This window comes from Saccopteryx bilineata, chromosome 2 (genome assembly GCF_036850765.1).
Source record: "Saccopteryx bilineata isolate mSacBil1 chromosome 2, mSacBil1_pri_phased_curated, whole genome shotgun sequence".
Classification (NCBI taxonomy): Eukaryota; Metazoa; Chordata; class Mammalia; order Chiroptera; family Emballonuridae; genus Saccopteryx; species Saccopteryx bilineata.
The window spans coordinates 171,459,024-171,476,766 of record NC_089491.1 but is presented as its reverse complement, the minus strand read 5'-3'; the positions used below and the strand labels follow the sequence as shown (position 1 = coordinate 171,476,766).

The 17,743-nt window shown below is 44.1% G+C and overlaps 1 protein-coding gene across 2 annotated transcripts in view; it reads left to right on the top strand.

The window, feature by feature from the left end:
• NCKAP1L (NCK associated protein 1 like) overlaps positions 1-17,743 on the top strand; it is a 53,080-nt gene that overhangs the window by 19,296 nt on the left and 16,041 nt on the right. Inside the window, exons 13-22 of one of the 2 annotated variants that reach the window (XM_066258507.1) lie at positions 49-181; positions 573-654; positions 847-905; positions 1,132-1,277; positions 2,518-2,650; positions 2,926-3,045; positions 6,113-6,258; positions 6,563-6,694; positions 11,294-11,512; positions 12,971-13,101. In XM_066258507.1, coding sequence (XP_066114604.1) covers positions 49-181; positions 573-654; positions 847-905; positions 1,132-1,277; positions 2,518-2,650; positions 2,926-3,045; positions 6,113-6,258; positions 6,563-6,694; positions 11,294-11,512; positions 12,971-13,101 — 1,301 coding nt within the window. The remainder of the gene's footprint in view (positions 1-48; positions 182-572; positions 655-846; positions 906-1,131; positions 1,278-2,517; positions 2,651-2,925; positions 3,046-6,112; positions 6,259-6,562; positions 6,695-11,293; positions 11,513-12,970; positions 13,102-17,743) is intronic. The other variant, XM_066258508.1, reaches the window with a different exon arrangement.

The window sequence follows — 17,743 nt, the reverse complement described above, 5'->3', positions numbered from 1 at the left end:
ATATTCCTAGTCTCACACATCTCTCTGTTCTCATCATCGTCTTCGTAGGAGCATTGCAGAACTGCTTTTCTTGTTGGAGCAGATCAGGGCCCTGGTCCGAAGACACATCAAAGTGATCCAGCAATACCACCTTCAGTACCTGGCCAGATTTGATGCTCTTGTGCTCAGTGACATCATTCAAGTATGTTTAATTGGTTATACTTTGGAAATTTCAGGGTGCTCCCTGCTTATATTGCATGGAGAACACCTTGACTGAATCTCAAAAAGCCCAATTTTCCCTTCTACCTTTGTTAAAAGAAAGAAAAGACTAATAATCTCAGCAGCCTTCCCTACACCCTCTTCCTTTCCCACCAAGGTAAAACTACATAGGGATAGAAGAGAAAAATAAAGAGAAATTAGGTGTTAGCATGGCAGGGAACCCAGGAAGTTTCCTCTATCTTTCGCTTGGCTATTTCTGTTTGTGGCACTTAGCAGTTCTTTCTCCCTTCGTACACTGACTGAACCTTGTGGTCCTCATTTCTATCCTGCTAAAACCTATGGCCACTTGATGGTAACTCCAACTTGTCTCTTAGAATCTTTCCGTGTGTCCTGAGGAGGAGTCCATTATCATGTCCTCATTCGTCAGTACTATCTCTTCTCTGAATCTCAAACAAGGTAACTGGAGGGAAGTGGAGGAGGCAGGGTACATGGGAGGGTGAACATCTTTTTTCTTTTTTTTTCTAGAAATATTAATCTCTTGAGCCAAGGAATGGGACAAGAAGAATTTGAAGAGTATCTATTAGTCTGTGTGGTTGGTTATAGAGTGCTGCTTTGGTATTTCCTTTTAAACTTCTGTTTTTCTTGCAGTTGATGATGGAGAGAAATTTGATTTCTCTGGATTGAGGCTGGACTGGTTCCGCCTACAGGTAGGTCTGTTCCTACTAGGGGGCCTCCATTCTTAGGTTCTTCCTCCCACACAATCTCTTCTCTTTTTGTCTCCTAAGCTCTACTATCTGGAGTGATTCAACATTGAAAACTGTTAATTGGAATGGAAAAAACCACAGCCAAACTGTAGCCCCAACATTGTTTTGTTTTTGTTTTTTTCTCCATTTATCTTGTTTTTTTCCACCCTTGTCTCAACTCTCACCATAGGCATACACCAGTGTGGCTAAGGCTCCCATGCACCTGCATGAGAATCCTGACTTAGCCAAGGTGATGAATCTCATTGTCTTTCACTCCCGAATGCTGGACTCAGTAGAGAACATGCTGGTGGAAACTTCTGACTTGTCTACTTTCTGGTACGTCCTGATTCAGAATTCTATCAACTGACCTGATCTTTTGAATGGCCTATGTGGAGGACTTTATTTGCCCAGACAGATAGGAAAGTCTTGTTTTCTTTAAGATTATTCTTAAAGGCAGAGGCTCAAACTCCATAGCTCACTCATTCTAGCTTCCACTAAGTGATAGGAATGTGAAGTTGATTCCCTTTTGTTCTGGCTTTCTTTAGGAAAACCATTTAGACTTTAGACAGCCTTCCCTTTTCTGGGATAATTCGTCAATGTATTGTTTTACTCACTGTTATCTTTGGAACCTTCCTTTATTCTTGGGACATTGTGATGTAGAAGAGCCATGCAAAACTTGATAGTTTAGTGGGAGAACTGAAAATAATCGAGAGGGCTGGAGAATAGGGCCTTTAGTGAACAAAAATGTTTGTCTTGCTCAGTATCATTTAGCATTTATTAAGTGACTACTGTTGTGCATAATTTAACCATTTGAGCTGGTCAAACTAACAATGCAGTATGTTGTCTCTGTTCTGTGCATTGGATATAGATGGGAAGATAAAACATTCTTGTGTAAAAGGGATATCAACATAATACTTACAAATGTAAGGAAGTGTAAAAAAGGAGCAGATGATGTTGGGGCATGTAAGGTTAAGGAAAGATCAGTCTTAATCTGAGAAAGTTTTCTGGAGCCTGAGTGTTTAATTTTGGGAGTAATGTGAACCAATAGTCATGAAAGACTTCTAAATTTAGGGGGAATGGCCCAAATCATGCAGAGGTTCTGAGGGAAGAGTAGCAAATTTTGTACAAGAGAAGGGAAGAAGATTATCACCAAACTGCCCTGGTATCCAGTAGAAAAGTCTGAAAGTTTTAGGTTTCTTGAGTTCCTGTCTACCTTAAGGGTAGGACAATCATGAAGGGAGTGGTGAATATCAACAAATATTTGTTGAAAGAATAAATATTCTCTCCACCTCAACATGGCCAGATCCTAAGCCCTGGTTTTAAGCCTGCTTCCCTTGTTCTTTTTTTTTTATTTATTTTATTTTATTTTTTATTTTTATTTATTCACTCATTTTAGAGGAGAGAGAGAGAGAGAGAGAGAGAGAGAGAGAGAGAGAGAGAGGAGAAGCAGGAAGCCTCAACTCCCATATGTGCCTTGACTGGGAAGCCCAGGTTTTTGAACCGGCAACCTCAGCATTCCAGGTCGAGGCTCTATCCACTGTGCCACCACAGGTCAGGCCTTCCCTTGTTCTTGCAGCTTTCATCTCCGTACCTTTGAGAAGATGTTCGCTATGACCCTGGAAGAACCTACCATGTTGCGCTATGCCATTGCCTTCCCCATGATTTGTGCTCATTTTGTTCACTGCACTCATGAGATGTGCCCAGAGGAGGTGGGTACCCTGAACTCCAAACCCTGTCATCTTTCTTAACACATCTCATTTGTTTTCCCTCAAAACATAGTCCCCAAGAAGAACATGGACATAGGTATGTGATAGGAGTCCTTAAATGTCTCAGCTTTCTGTAGACTCTGTCCTCTCTCTGGGTCACAGGTTTTTTGTCTGTTGAAGGAGTGGGTAGCTCAGGCCAGAGGAGCAGAGCAGTATTATGAGGAAGAAGTGGCTGTCTTGGTGATGATCATGTTTTCCGTGCTTCCTTTTTCCCAAAGTACCCCCACCTGAAAAACCACAGCCTTCATCACTGCAACTCCTTCCTGGAAGAGCTGGCCAAGCAGACCAGTAACTGTGTCCTGGAGATCTGTGCTGAGCAGCGAAATTTAAGTGAGCAGGTAGGCTCAGCCCTCTCCCTGCTTAAGTTTCCCCTCTGCCATTCTTCTGCACTTCCCCCTCTATCTCCCTTTGTCTTCCTCTCAGCCGTTAAGTTCTCTGGCCTCTTTCTCTCCAGTAGGGCTAGAGCTTTTGTGTAGTTGAGTTTATGGCAGGATTCTTTTCTTAGTGTGTCCCCTTAAGTCTTTACTACCTTGGGACTAGATCTTTTTTTTTTTTTTTTTTTTTTTGTAATTTTTCTGTAATTGGAAACGGGGAGGCAGTCAGACAGACTCTCGTATGCGCCCAACCAGGATCCACCCAGCATGCCCACCAGGGGGCAATGCTCTGCCCATCTGGGGCATTGCTCTGTTGCAACCAGGGCCATTCTAGCACCTGAGGCAGAGGCCACAGAGCCATCCCCAGTGCCCAGGCCATCTTTGCTCCAATGGAGTCTCGGCTGCGGGAGGGGAAGAGAGAGACAGAGAGGAAGGAGAGGGGGAGGGGTGGAGAAGCAGATGGGCGCTTCTCCTATGTGCCCTGGCCGGGAATCGAACCCAGGACTCCTGCACGCCAGGCCAACACTCTACCACTGAGCCAACTGGACAGGGCTGGGACTAGATCTTAAAATACTTATTTGAACAGCTGCACTGTAACAAAATCTGTGCTGTTATTTGAAGAGTTCTGAGAAATGAGTTAACTTTCTCATTTACTTTCCTTTTTCTCCCTGCCCTGTGTACATAGACCTGGACAGTGATTCCCTAATCACCTGTCTTGCTTCACCTTCTGTCTATGTGCACCCTAATCTGTGGCTGTCTGCACATTTTTAGGCACCTCGTCTGTGCTTATCCTTGTTCTTGTGTGTTTGCTTTCCCCGCCCCTCCCCTCCCCTGACTCACTCAAAGCACCTGGTCAAGATTAGCTTAACCTAAGTTTCAGAAAATTTGAAAAGGAGAAACTTGTTTTGCTGTTGCCCTGGAGTTTTATAGGTTGCCCAGACTACCCACTCCTTTTTGGGTTTGAGTCAAGCTTTGAAGCAACTTTGGTAGGAGGGGAGCCAGGTTTTGTGTATATGCACAGCTATATTATTACATAACCTTTCCATTTTCTCATTTGTAAAATGGGGATAAAAATAGTTTCTTCATAGAGGTATCACAAAAATTAAACGAAATAAAGTATGTTACATATTTAACATACAACTCTGGATAGATGTTAGCTGTTACGTGATTTGGTACTTACTGGGTGCTAAGCTGGCTTTTTGGAATGGGGTCCTGGAAGGAAGATACACAGCTCCTGCCCTAGGGGAATGTCCTAGTTTAAGGGGGAAAAAAGGAATAAAAACACATATTTGAAAGACATTTAAATAATTAATGCAAGGGAGATTTGTAAACAATTACATTTTCAGGACACAGTTTTGCTCAGTGCTGAATCAGGGATGACTAAAACATGTGAGCAACTGTTTCACACACCAGAACTTTTGCCATCAAATGAATATTGGTCCTTCCAAAGTTATTATTTTGAATAAGCTATTAGTGATGTTGCTATTATTAATGGAATTACATTTTTTTGGCATTACTTTTGGAATTTACCATGAACACTTTTGCATAATTTCAAGGCTGATACATATTTGTCCATCAAGGTGGACTTAATTTTTTTTTGAAACAGTAAGAGCTTGGACTTAAAAAATGAAGTGTGATTACAAAGTAACGAAAGTAGTTTTTCCCATGACTCTTATGCTGCTCTAAAATTAGTTCCAAATGAGGAGTTTCCAGATGTGCTCTCTGCACATGCTCAACAGCATTTGATGGCCTGCCCTGTGGTGGCGCAGTGGATAAGGCGTCAACCAGGAATGCTGAGGTTGCATGTTTGAATCCGCAGGCTTGCCTGGTCAAGGTACATACTAGAAACAACTGTGAATTGGTGCTTCCTGCTTCTCCCACTCCCTTGCCTTTCTCTCTCTCACCTCTTTCTAAAATCAAGAAATAAAATCTTTTTTTTTTTTTTTTTTTTTTTTTTTTTTTTTTTTTTTTACAGAGACAGAGAGAGGGATAGACAGGGACAGAGAGATGAGAAGCATTAATCATTAGTTTTTCGTTGCGCATTGCGACACCTTAGTTGTTCATTGATTGCTTTCTCGTACATGCCTTGACCGTGAGGCTACAGCAGACTGAGTAACTCCTTGCTCAAGCCAGTGACCTTGGGTCCAAGCTGGTGAGCTTTTGCTCAAACCAGATGAGCCTGCGCTCAAATTGGCAACCTCAAGGTCTCGAACCTGGGTCCTCGGCATCCCAGTCCGATACTCTATCCACTGTGCCACCGCCTGGTCAGGCAAAAATCAAGAAATAAAATCTTAAATAACAACAACAAAAACAGCATTTGACTAAAAGGAGAACATTCCTTTTAGGTGGTTACCTAAAGGTGGTTACCATGAAGGAGACACCTGAATATGTAAGGTCTATCTTAAATTTTCTGTATAGTTAACTGGGATATTTGGGTGAAGAGAAGGATGCAGAATTGATATTTAAACTAGCTAGCAAGAAATATAATAACTTACTTAAAATGAAGAAACAAAAGAAAAGAAAGACATCAAAAGAGAGAGCTGACCATGTTGTGAGCTCTGAGTCTTCAGTGGGCTGGGGTAGTGTGGGTAATTGTCTCCATCAGACAGAATATAAGGAATGCAGCAGGTGAGATGGTTGTTCCACACCAGCAAAGAACAACTGTCTTCCAGGCTGGAAGACCCTAGAAAGTGCAGTTGAGTGGAGCTCTTGTATTCTATTCCTTTTACTTAAATTTTCCATCAGGAAAGACTCTTTCAGGATGTGGGTGGGAGATTGATGATCTGGTCCCTGAAAGACACTGCCATGTTGAGATGTTAAGCCTCAACATGGGGTGACATTTAATAAAAACTAAAAGAGGTTAGCATTTTGCGAATAGGCGCCATTAGAGAAAGAGATGCTAGATAGAGAGAGAAAGGAAGAAAGATAAAAGGACAATCATGGAGGAACATTTTTATAACTGTTAGATGGGATACTTGGCAGTTTTAGGAACTGATCTCATTTCTCCATTAACTGGTGTTTGTTTCGAAAGCTTCTGCCTAAGCACTGTGCCACTACCATCAGCAAGGCCAAGAACAAGAAAACCATGAAGCAGAAGCAGACTTCCAAAAAAGGAGAGCCCGAGAAGGACAAGCCAGGAGCTGAGAGTCATCGGAAGAACCGCAGCCTTGTCACCAAGTGAGGATCTGGGCCCTACGGGGCCAACTGGGCAGTGGCCCAGAGAAAGGAGAACAGGGGGGAGGGAAGGCGATACAGCAAAAGAATGCAGGAGTGGAGGTGGGGGATGACAGATATGAAAAAGCACTTACATGTGAATTCTCTACTTTGCCTTTGTAGTCAGTCTCAATGTGTACTATCCTAGTCTGAGTGTTCCGAGAAGGTCAAAGGGGTCTGAAGATTGTGGCCTGGCAAACCCTTCCTAGTTTATGGGCAGTGCCCGACCCATAATCAAGACTCATTTTATTTTCTCCATGTTATGCAGTATGGACAAGCTGCACATGAACTTGACAGAATTGGCACTGACAATGAATCACGTACACAGCTTCCCTGTGTTTGAACATACTCTCTTCCCTTCTGAGTATCTCAGCAGCCACCTGGAGGCCAGGTTCAACAGGTATCACTCTTTCCTTGTTTTCTATGTTTGTGTAGTATGGTCATTTTCAAAATTGGGTTCCATTCGATTCACCTTGGCGGTCATGCAACACCCTAGAGATTTTGATGCTGTTACTCTGGCATAGGCTCCCAAGCATTTCTGTTGAAAGCAATAAGTGAAAAAGAACCCCACATCTCTACAGGTGGTTCTGATGAATAGCCAGGTTGATCAGCACTGGTTTAGTGGAACCAGGGAAGCTTTTGCTGTCAGCAGAAATGTTTTGAGATCCTGGTCATTAGCTAAGACGCTCAAGTAGGTTATTTAATTGTTTGGGCCTTAGTTTCCTACCCTGTGAAGTGCGGATAATGATATTTACCTTCATTGATAATTGAGGTCAATAATTGATTGATAATTGAGAATTACCTATAGTTGAGAATTGGTAGACAATTAAAGGTTAAAATGAGTGCAAAGTTCCTGATGTACATATGTATAATAGGCCTCCATAAAACACATTCTCGCCCTGGCCGGTTGACTCAGTGGTAAAGCATTGGCCTGGCGTGCAGGAGTCCTGGGATTGATTCCCGGCGAGGGCACACAGGAGAAGCGTCCATCTGCTTTTCCGCCCCTCTCCCTCTCCTTCCTCTCTGTCTCTCTCTACCCACCCAGCCGAGGCTCCATTAGAGCAAAGATGGCCCAGGCGCTTAGGATGGCTCTGTGGCCTCTGCCTCAGGCGCTAGAATGGCTCTGGTTGCAACAGAGCGATGCCCCAGAGGGGCAGAGCATCGCCCCCTGGTGAGCATGCTGGGTGGATCCCGGTCGGGCACATGTGGGAGTCTGTCTGACTGCCTCCCCGTTTCTAGCTTCGGAAAAATGAAAAAACAAACAAACAAAAAACACACATTCTCTTTCCTCTACTTTGCCCCTCATTCCATTGCCCCCAAAGTAGAAGGAACATCTCTCATATTGGAATTGGGCACTATAGTCACCATTTAGGGGAATGAGGGAAGGAATTGTTCTGAATAATCCCTTAGTTTTCTATGGGAATATGTTGTATATTTACTCATTTATTCAAATATACTGCTCACAAAAATTAGGAGATATTTAAAAATGAATATGAAGCAATAAAAAAGAGAAGCATTTTATTTTTTATTAAAGAAGAACATTAGAAAAGCAAATGATAAGTCAAAGAAAGTTGTTTGATTATGCAAATGAGATGCAAAAGCAGCTTTTATTTCATTGGTGAAAATGCACCAATGCTGAAAGTATTGGAGTATCTGCACCTTTCCTGATCCCCTAATTTTTGTGAGCAGTGTATTTATCGAACAAGCTGTGTTTGTTAGCAGTGTTCTAGAAGTTGTTAAAACAGCAGTATACAGAACATAAAAATCCCTGCCCCCAAAATGTTCACCTTCTAGTGGGGAAGGTAAATGAACAAAAGAAAGTAGAATATATACTAGATTAGATAAGTGCTAAAGTAAAAAACTATATGAGGAAAGGGAGATAGGCAGTGGCGTGTGTGCATGTGTGCATGTGTGTGTGTTGCAATTTTAATAGAGTGGCCAGGAAAGGCCTGCTTAAGAAAGTGACATTTTAGTAAACTCCTGAAGGAAGTGAGGAAGCCAAGCACGTGACCGTTTGGAAAAAGAACAGACAGAGGAAACAGCAAATGCAAAGGCTCTGAGGTGGGAGCTTGCCTGGTATGTTCAGTAGACATGGAGGAGACCAGTATGGCTGGAGTAGAATGAGCCAGGGGAGACTGGTAGGACATGAAGTTAGAGAGGTTGAAGGAGTAGCATCCAGAAGCTTCTGGCATTATAAGGCCTTTGGCTTTTATTCTGAGTGAGATGGGGAACCTTGGCAGGGTTTGAGCAGAGCAGTCCATGATTTCATTCAACATTTCAATAGGATTACTCTAGCTGCACAAAGTGGGCCTGGACAGTAGTAGGGAGAACGGTTAGGCGTCTGCGTGCTCATTCTAGAGATGCACATTTATTTTTTCAATTAGGTTTTTGCTTGTGTGACAGTAAATTTAGTTGTTTTTTTTTTATTCTATATACTAGCATATCTCAAGTGGATACACAACTTCAAGAAGTTAACAAGTTGATAATTGTCCATGTATAAACCTTCAGAGTTGGCAGTGATTTATAGGCCTTGGAGCAGCGTGGGTGTGATATTCTAGTTTTTCCTGAATATCTCTAATACTTTCTTCATGGATAAAGTTGTTTCTAAAGCCCCAACATTGGCCTGGAGGTTTGGCATCAATGAAAACCCTAAAGTAGATGAAGTGAAGCCCAGGCCAGGTAGTGCAGTTGGTTAGTGTCATCCTGACAGGCCACGATCACAGTTTTGATTCCCAGTCAGGGCACAAATAAGAATCAGCCAATGAGTGCATCAATAAGTGAAAGAACAAATGATGTTTCTCTCAGTCTCTCTCTAAAAAAAGATTGGGCTTGCCCCCAGTCGGTCCCTTCTGTATTATTTTCCCTCAGGTGGGTTCTTTTCTCTTCTTTCTCCTCTGAGTAGCAAGCCCTCCTGCTCCCTTCCTCTCCCCTGCTATAAACATTATGCCTGAAACAAAACATAAAGCTCCTCAAACTGTGGTTTTAGGAAAAATGTGATTACTGTTTTTCCCCATGTGTAAGACACTCCCATGTAAAAGATGCATCTTAATTTTGGGGTCTGAAATTTGAAAAAAAAGTATTACATAAAGTTACTGAACTCAAGTTTTATTCATGATAAAATTCAGCCTGACCTGTGGTGGTGCAGTGGATAAAGCGTCGACCTGGAAATGCTGAGGTCGCCGGTTCGAAACCCTGGGCTTGCCTGGTCAAGGCACATATGGGAGTGGATGCTTCCAGCTCCTCCCCCCTTCTCTCTCTCTCTCTCTCTCTCTCTCTCTCTCTCTCCCTCCCTCTCTCTCTCCTCTCTAAAAATGAATAAATAAAATAAAATTAATTAAAACTTACGCAATGTCATATGTCAATTACATCTTCATAAAAAGCTGGAAAAAATAAATTAAAAAAAATTCATACAACTCCTCATCACTGTCAAAACTCCCATCCATTAGCTTGTCCTCATCTGTGTCTGATGACGAATCACTGTCTTCAACAATGAGTGCAAAAACAAGCGTAAGTGGAAAATGCAAGTAAAAAAATCTACAGCCACTGTATAAGATGTACCCAGTCTTTAGACCCCAATTTTTTCAAAAACGGTGTCTTATACATGGGGAGATAATGGGAACTCATTCATATTGAGGTGTGAGTGACTGGCAAAGGCTTTGGCAAAGTGGGATGTTTCTCTTCCCCCTACCTTTTAACAAGGAAAATTACCTTAGGTCAAAGGACTGACTGAATTCTCAGGTTCCTGGGGAAAGTATTTTATTTTATTTTATTTTATTTATTTATTTATTTTATTTTTATTTTTATTTTTATTTTTTTCATTTTTCTGAAGCTGGAAACAGGGAGAGACAGTCAGACAGACTCCCGCATGCGCCCAACCGGGATCCACCCGGCACGCCCACCAGGGGCGACACTCTGCCCACCAGGGGGCGATGCTCTGCCCATCCTGGGCATTGCCATGTTGAGACCAGAGCCACTCTAGCGCCTGAGGCAGAGGCCACAGAGCCATCCCCAGCGCCCAGGCCATCTTTGCTCCAATGGAGCCTTGGCTGCGGGAGGGGAAGAGAGAGACAGAGAGGAAAGCGCGGCGGAGGGGTGGAGAAGCAAATGGGCGCTTCTCCTGTGTGCCCTGGCCGGGAATCGAACCCGGGTCCTCCGCACGCTAGGCCAACGCTCTACCGCTGAGCCAACCGGCCAGGGCCCCTGGGGAAAGTATTTTAGAAAGAGATGGGGTGCAGTGGGAACGGGTGTTCCTGTGTGCCCCTAAAATAATAGTTAGTCCTCATTTAATGTAGTTGGTAGATTCTGTGACTTCAAGTGAAACAACATATAAGAAAACCAATTTTACCATATAAAAAAGAGTTAAGTTCTTATGGCATCTCATCAACATTACAATGAAAGAACAATGTTGGAACAAAAAGACATTATACAAGGGCCTGCTGTCCAGTGTGAACAGTTCTCCCACCTTCCCTAGGGTTGGCTCCAGCTGTGTGCGTCAGCCAGCCCTGGCGTCCCACAGCCACTGGGGACTGCACTGCACTTCCTGGGACTTCTAGGTGTGGTTTTCCGTTTCTGAACGTGGTTAGAATTCTTTCCGTGGAGAAAAGACAAAGTACTGGCCCTGAGAATGAAGGTGGTATGAGCCCTCAAGTAGAATTAGATGACATTTGGGAGCCCAGATCTTTTACCACCTGAACCAATTTCTCCAGAGGAGGCAGAAGAGCGTAATGGTTAGGACCCAAATGTTCTTGGATTCAAGTCTCATTTCTGCCACTTGCCGGCGATGTGGACTTCATAGATAGCAACTGATTTACTGTCTCTGTATCTCAGTTTCTTCATCTGTAAAATGGGGATAATAATTATACCTATGTTATTGGGTTGTTATGAGGTTTAAAGGAGATAATGCAGGTAATAAAATCAGCACAGCACCTGGCACACTGTAAATGCAATAACTGTTCCTATGTTTGTCATTATGTTTGTAATTATGATTTTTATCACCCAGAGCCATTGTGTGGCTGGCTGGCTACAACGCCTCGACCCAGGAGATTGCAAGGCCTTCTGAGTTATTGGCAGGAGTCAAAGCATACATCAGTTTCATACAGTCACTTTCCCAGTTTTTGGGTGCAGATGTTTCCAGAGTGATCCGCAATGCCCTCCTACAGCAGACACAGCCGCTGGACTCATGTGGGGAGCAGACTGTCACCACTCTCTATGCAGATTGGTCAGTGTGGCTTACCCTCACTTTACCTTACCTCTTTGTTAGCACTTTCCCCTTCACACAGCAGGGCTCGGTCCCTGGACTTTAGCTCCCAGGGTCACAGACCTTCAGATGAAGGCTTGTTTCTGCTTGAGGCCCGGAGCAATGAGCTGGAGCAACCCAGGTCCCCTTTGGTCCACTCTGAGTTTTCTTTCTGATCTTCCATGTAATATCCATTGACCTACTCTGTAGCAATTTCACCTTTTTCTTCTTAATTTCAAGTTTCCAACCTTCCTTTTCTGGATTTTGTTTTAATTTCAAATAATCTCTCTCTTTCTTAAGGTTTCTTATTTCTCTTTTCTTCCTCTGAAAACCATTCTAACATGATCTCTCCAGAACAATATCTCTTCAACTCCAGACAAGACCATTTCTTTAGTAGGTTGTTATAAATATGAAGGAGATCTCCTCCCCCAAACCAGAAGAGGTAGGAGCAATTATTTGTTTTGAGATTTAAGGATAGAAAGGAGCGGGATTTCTACCTCCCCAAGCCACTGGGTGGTGCTCTTAATCCAATGTCAGCTCAGCAGGAAAGAGCTGCAAAGAGCCCCTCCAGTAGTGGGAAAGACCTACAAGGTTTGCAAATACAAATGCAAACAGGAACGCAGGGAAGTAAGGGACCTGGGTGTTGTGGGCTAGGTGGGAACTTTGGGTAGATGGGGAGGGCATGCTTCTTTAAAGGAAGCAACTGCTGCTTAGCTCTTCCTGTTAGTTGCCCCACTAAGTACTTATTTTTAATATAACCTCTCTCAGTCTCCAACTTTTGAACAACTAATTCAAATTAAAATAAAAAATCACATGGGTGAGTTAGGCCCACTGTGGTTAGCTTGAGACTTCCGGAAGACCTAAGTCCAGAGCTGCTAGTGCGTGGGTGAGTGCACAGGTTGGCCAAGCCCTTGTCTGCAGACAAGGACGGGAGGCGTTCTCTGGAGGTCAGCAGGGGATATTCGGAGACTGGATGACTAGTGTCCAGGGGCTTCTCTCTGTCCAAGAGGTTTGAATTGAGACCCACTTACTAGGTATTCAGTCTAACATTCTCATTGGAGAGGTTGAGGCTAAGTATATTTCAGAGGAGCCCAAGTAATAGGAACATTTTTCTTGTTGTCTTGGGCTTGCTTTACTGGACAGAGAAAGGCCAAGGGTAGGGGAGTGCAGTAGCTGGCAAAGAACAGTCTGAGGGCGGGGAGTGCATGTCGTTACCTTTGCAGCCCTGCAAATTAGAGGCGAAATAGAATTCCATTACTGCCTGTTGTTTTTGAGCCAAAGGTTTGAGGTGTTAGGGTGTTTTACTGTCTTTGAGCCTTGTCTCCCCACCTCAACCTTTACTGGAGCTTCTCGTCCTGAGCCCAGTGGTAGTGGTCAGGAACAATGGTAGGGAAAAGAAATTGAATGCTAACTTTCTGTGCTTTTTGGCCAACCCTGTAGGTACCTAGAAAGTCTGCTTAGACAGGCGAGCAGTGGGACCATCATCCATGCCCCAGCCATGCAGGCCTTCATCAGCCACCCCAGAGAGGAGGAGCAAAACTTCAGCGCAGAGGAGTTCTCTGACATCTCTGGTGAGCACAGGCCTGGGGCCCCATCAAGGAGCTGAGTCTTTCCCCTCAGTACAGAATCTCAGCCTATGGACCCCATCTAAATCCTCAGATCTTCCCAGAAGTTCACTGTACATTATTCTCCTTAGCCTCTCTGCTAGATTCTACCTTAGGGACAGTAAAAGAAGATTCTAAGCAAAACCCAGACTTGAGGAGTGGCCTGGGAGTTGAAGGTAGAGAAGAAAAGTGAAGGGAGTTAAGAGTTGAGCAAGTTGAGCAGCAGCACTCAAGTCCCTGAAAGGATTTTTTTTTTGTATTTTTCTGAAGCTGGAAACGGGGAGAGACAGTCAGACAGACTCCCGCATGCACCCGACCGGGATCCACCTGGCACGCCCACCAGGGGGCGCCACTCTGCCCACCAGGGGGCGATGCTCTGCCCCTCTGAGGCATCGCTCTGCCGAGACCAGAGCCACTCTAGCGCCTGGGGCAGAGGCCAAGGAGCCAACCCCAGCGCCCAGGCCATCTTACTCCAATGGAGCCTTGGCTGCGGGAGGGGAAGAGAGAGACAGAGAGGAAGGAGGGGAGTGGAGAAGCAAATGGGCGCTTCTCCTATGTGCCCTGGCCGGGAATTGAACCCGGGTCCCCCGCACGCCAGGCTGACGCTCTACCACTGAGCCAACCATCCAGGACCAGGATTTTTTTTGAAGAGTAGTAAATGGTTATTTTCCATCTCCATAAGAAATAAATCAGTAGGACATATAACAAAGGGTAAAGATTAAGGTAGGGAGGACATTCACATGCTTGAAATTATTAAACACTAATCTGATGTTATGGTATCTTCTTTCTTAGGGATATATTTTAGAGCCTTAACCAGTGCTTAGATTACTAATATTTAATGATGATGAAATAATGTATGGCATGTATTGTGGGCTAAGTTCTCAATATTCTTATATATTAACTCATTTAATCCTTACAAGAGCCTTCAGGTAGCTATCCTTATTACTCCCATTTTACAGATGAGGGCACTGAGACACAGAGAGGTTAAGGAGCTTGCCTAAAGTCACATATTCATAAATGGTAGAGCTGGGATTTCAACTCAAGACAGTCAAATTCCAGACCCTGGTGTTTAATCACTATGCAGTGCTGCTTTCCAGTGTACCGAAGTGCTTTGTGTCTCAAGGGAGACCAGGTAATGAGTGTATAGTGATTGAGTTGGGAAGTCATTCTCTTTTTAAAGAAGGCTTTAAGCCATACTGATACTTTTTCAGAGATTTGTTTTACTGACTGACCAATTGATGAAGTCTCCTTTTTTTTTTTTTTTTTTTTTTTTTTTTTTTTTTTTTTAGGCTAGAGGAGGGGAGATAGTGAAACAGACTCCTGCATGTGCCCCAACCAGGATTTACCTGGCAACCTTGTCCAGGGCCAATGCTCCAGTACCAAGCTATATTTAGCACCTGAGGTTGATGCTCTCGATTGGGACCAGCTGAGTTATCCTCAGTTCCCAGGGCCACACTCAAATCAATCAAGCCACTGGCTGTGGAAAGGAAGAGAGAGAGAGAAGAGGGGGTTCGATTCCCAGTCAGGGTACACAGGAGAAGCAACCATTTTCTTCTCCACTCCTCCCCCCTCCCTTTTCTATATCTCTTTCTTCCTCTCCTGCAGCCATGGCCCGGTTGGAGCAAGTTGGCCTCAGGCACTGAGGATGGCTCTATGGCCTCTCTTCAGGCCCTAAATTAGCTCAGTTGCTGAGCAACAGAGCAATTGCCCCAGATGGGTAGAGCATCACCCCATAGCGGGTTTGCCAGGTGGATCCTGGTCAGGGCACATGTGGGAGTCTGTCTCTTTGCCTCTCTGCTTCTCACTTAAGAAAAAAAAAAAAAGAGAGAGAGAGAAGAGGGAGAGTGAGGGAAGAGAAGCAGATGGTTGCTTCTTCTGTGTGCCCTGACCAGGAATTGAACCCGGGATGTCCATATGCTGGGCCGATGCTCTATCCATTGAGCCACAGGCCAAGGCTGAACTCTCCTACTGCTTCCTTTTTCCTCTCACTTCTGTATTAATCATGACTCCTGCAGGATATCAGGGACAGGTAGATGTTTCAGTGACCTGCCCTCTCCATCATACCCCTTCCTTGGGGGTGTTATGAAAGTCAGAGTATGCAGTCTTGTTTTCTGGCTCTGCCTTTTTTCTGTGCTCATTCTGACTCCATCAGTAAGTTAATGCTCCTCTTCGTCTGCTGGGGGTTTCAGATGTCCCCTTCTCATCAACACCACCCACAAACTGTAGGCAGCATCTAAAATCAGCTTTAGGTCTTGCTGACAACTGACAAGCAGCAGGAGGTAATGCTGATTCCCCCTTATACCACCCCACCCCAACTTCCCTGGGTTACCATGGTAATGGGACAATGCTACTCCAAAAATAGAAAGATGGAAAGAAGAGGATACCCCTAGGGTTACTAGCCTGGACTAGAGAAGACTAGAGGAAGGAGACATGGCTGATTCAGACCTGTCAACGGACCTGCAGACCAGTGTGTTTCCTCGCCATCCCCTCTAGAGATGGCAGTTCAACCCCTCCCCCCCTTTTTGTCAGCGATTTTAGCATGATCTAGGTTGACTAGTTAGGAAATCCTTTTCTAGTGCTCAGCTCAATCTTCTTACTGTAAACAGGTGACTCTAAAAATGTGTTAACTCTGGACAAGGCTCTGACCAGTTCCATGTCCTCAAACATTGGGGGAGGTGGAGGTCAACTGGTCCTGCTTTCAAAGACTGGAGTGTGGAACCTTGATTTTCTTTACTCTCTGAACTCATATTAACCATGCTAAACTCACCTTTTTTCCTACTGCTCTCTTGTTACTTCTGCTCTTTTATGCTTTTCTTTGCTGCGATGGCCCATACACAAAGACCCTAGCTAGAGTCCCGCCCATCTGAATTTGTCACTGGTGTTTCTAACATGCGATTCTCCCAGGCAGCTTTATTTGATTCACAAAGGGTCAGAAGCAGGCTGAGTAGAAAGGGATAAGAGTGAGGCAGACTAGAGCAAAGAAGGATTTAGAAGAAAAGACAGTTGGAACTCTGGGGATATGTGTTGATTATGAAAAAAGAAAATGTAGCTTAAGGAAAGGAAAACTTGGACAGTGAGATGTTAAATAAGGGAAGTGGAGGAAGGAACATAGAAGAAGCCAGACCTTAGGAACTAGTTGTGGTATCTTCTGGGGCACAAAAAGGGGCAGTAGGGCATTGTGCTGGGTTTCTGGTACCAGCTCTTGACTTGGTAAGTGACCTTGGACAAGCACTTTACCCCCCTTGTCTATTAAATTACATATCTCAGAGGATTGTTAATAATTATCATAATAATCCCTTACTTATATATATCTTAAAAATTTTTTTTTCTTTTTCAAGTGAGAGGAGAGGAGATAGAGAGACAGACTCGTGCATGCACCCCAACCAGGATCCACCCAGCAACCCCCATCTTGGGCCATGCTTGCAACCAAGCTATTTTTAGCACCTGAAGCAGAGGCTCCACAGAGCCATCCTTAGAGCCTGGGACCTATGTGTTCCAATCAATCGAACCATGGCTGCAGGAGGAGAAGAGAGAGAGAGAGAGAGAGAGAGAGAGAGAGAGAGAGAGAGAAAAGGAGGAGGGAGAGGGGTGGAGAAGTAGATGGTTACTTCTCCTGTGTGCCCTGGCTAGGAATCAAACCTGGGACATCCACACACCAGGCGATTGCTCTACCACTAAGCCAACCGGCTAGGGCAGGAGTCCCCAAACTATGGCCCGTGGGCTGCATGCGGCCCCCTGAGGCCATTTATCCAGCCTCCGCCGCACTTCCAGAAGGGGCACCTCTTTCATTGGTGAGAGGAGCACTGTATGTGGCAGCATTGCTCATGTACAGTACTACTTCTGGTGACGCGGGATGAACGCATCACGGTTCTGGAAGCACGTCAAATCACTTGTTACAGCTAACAGTGACAAATATGGAACCAGACATTGACCATCTCATTAGCCAAAAGCAGGCCCATAGTTCCCATTGAAATACTGGTCAGTTTGTTGATTTAAGTTTACTTGTTCTTTATTTTAAATATTGTATTTGTTCCCGTTTTGTTTTTTTACTTTAAAATAAGGTATGTGCAGTGTGCATAGGGATTTAGTCATAGGTTTTTTTATAGTCCGGCCCTCCAACAATCTGAGGGACAGTAAACTGGCCCCCTGTGTAAAAAGTTTGGGGACCCCTAGGCTAGGGCCACATATATATTTATATATATATCTTTTTAGTGTTCTAAGGTTTTTATATATATCTTATTTATTCTTATATCAACTCTGTGAATTAATTTTCTCATTTTACAGAAAAGTAAACTGAGACTCAGAGAGGGTCAGGGACCTGTTTAAGGTCTTACATCTAGCAGAGCTACAATAGCTGGTCCAGCAAACATGAAACCCAGGCACCACATAAAGGGACTTGGGAAAGTATAGATTCTTTTAAGAATGTAAATAGTTATTGTTTGTGGCAAGTCTTGGTGTGAGTACCAGTGGGGAGAGGGTACACTGGCTCTCGGGCATGCCAGACCTATCACCTGAATGTAGGATGTCAGGTCACTTTTGCTCCTCAAATTTCCATTTCTTTCCCCTGCTGAAAAACATTTTAAATGTTCAGATTACCCTATTGCTATTA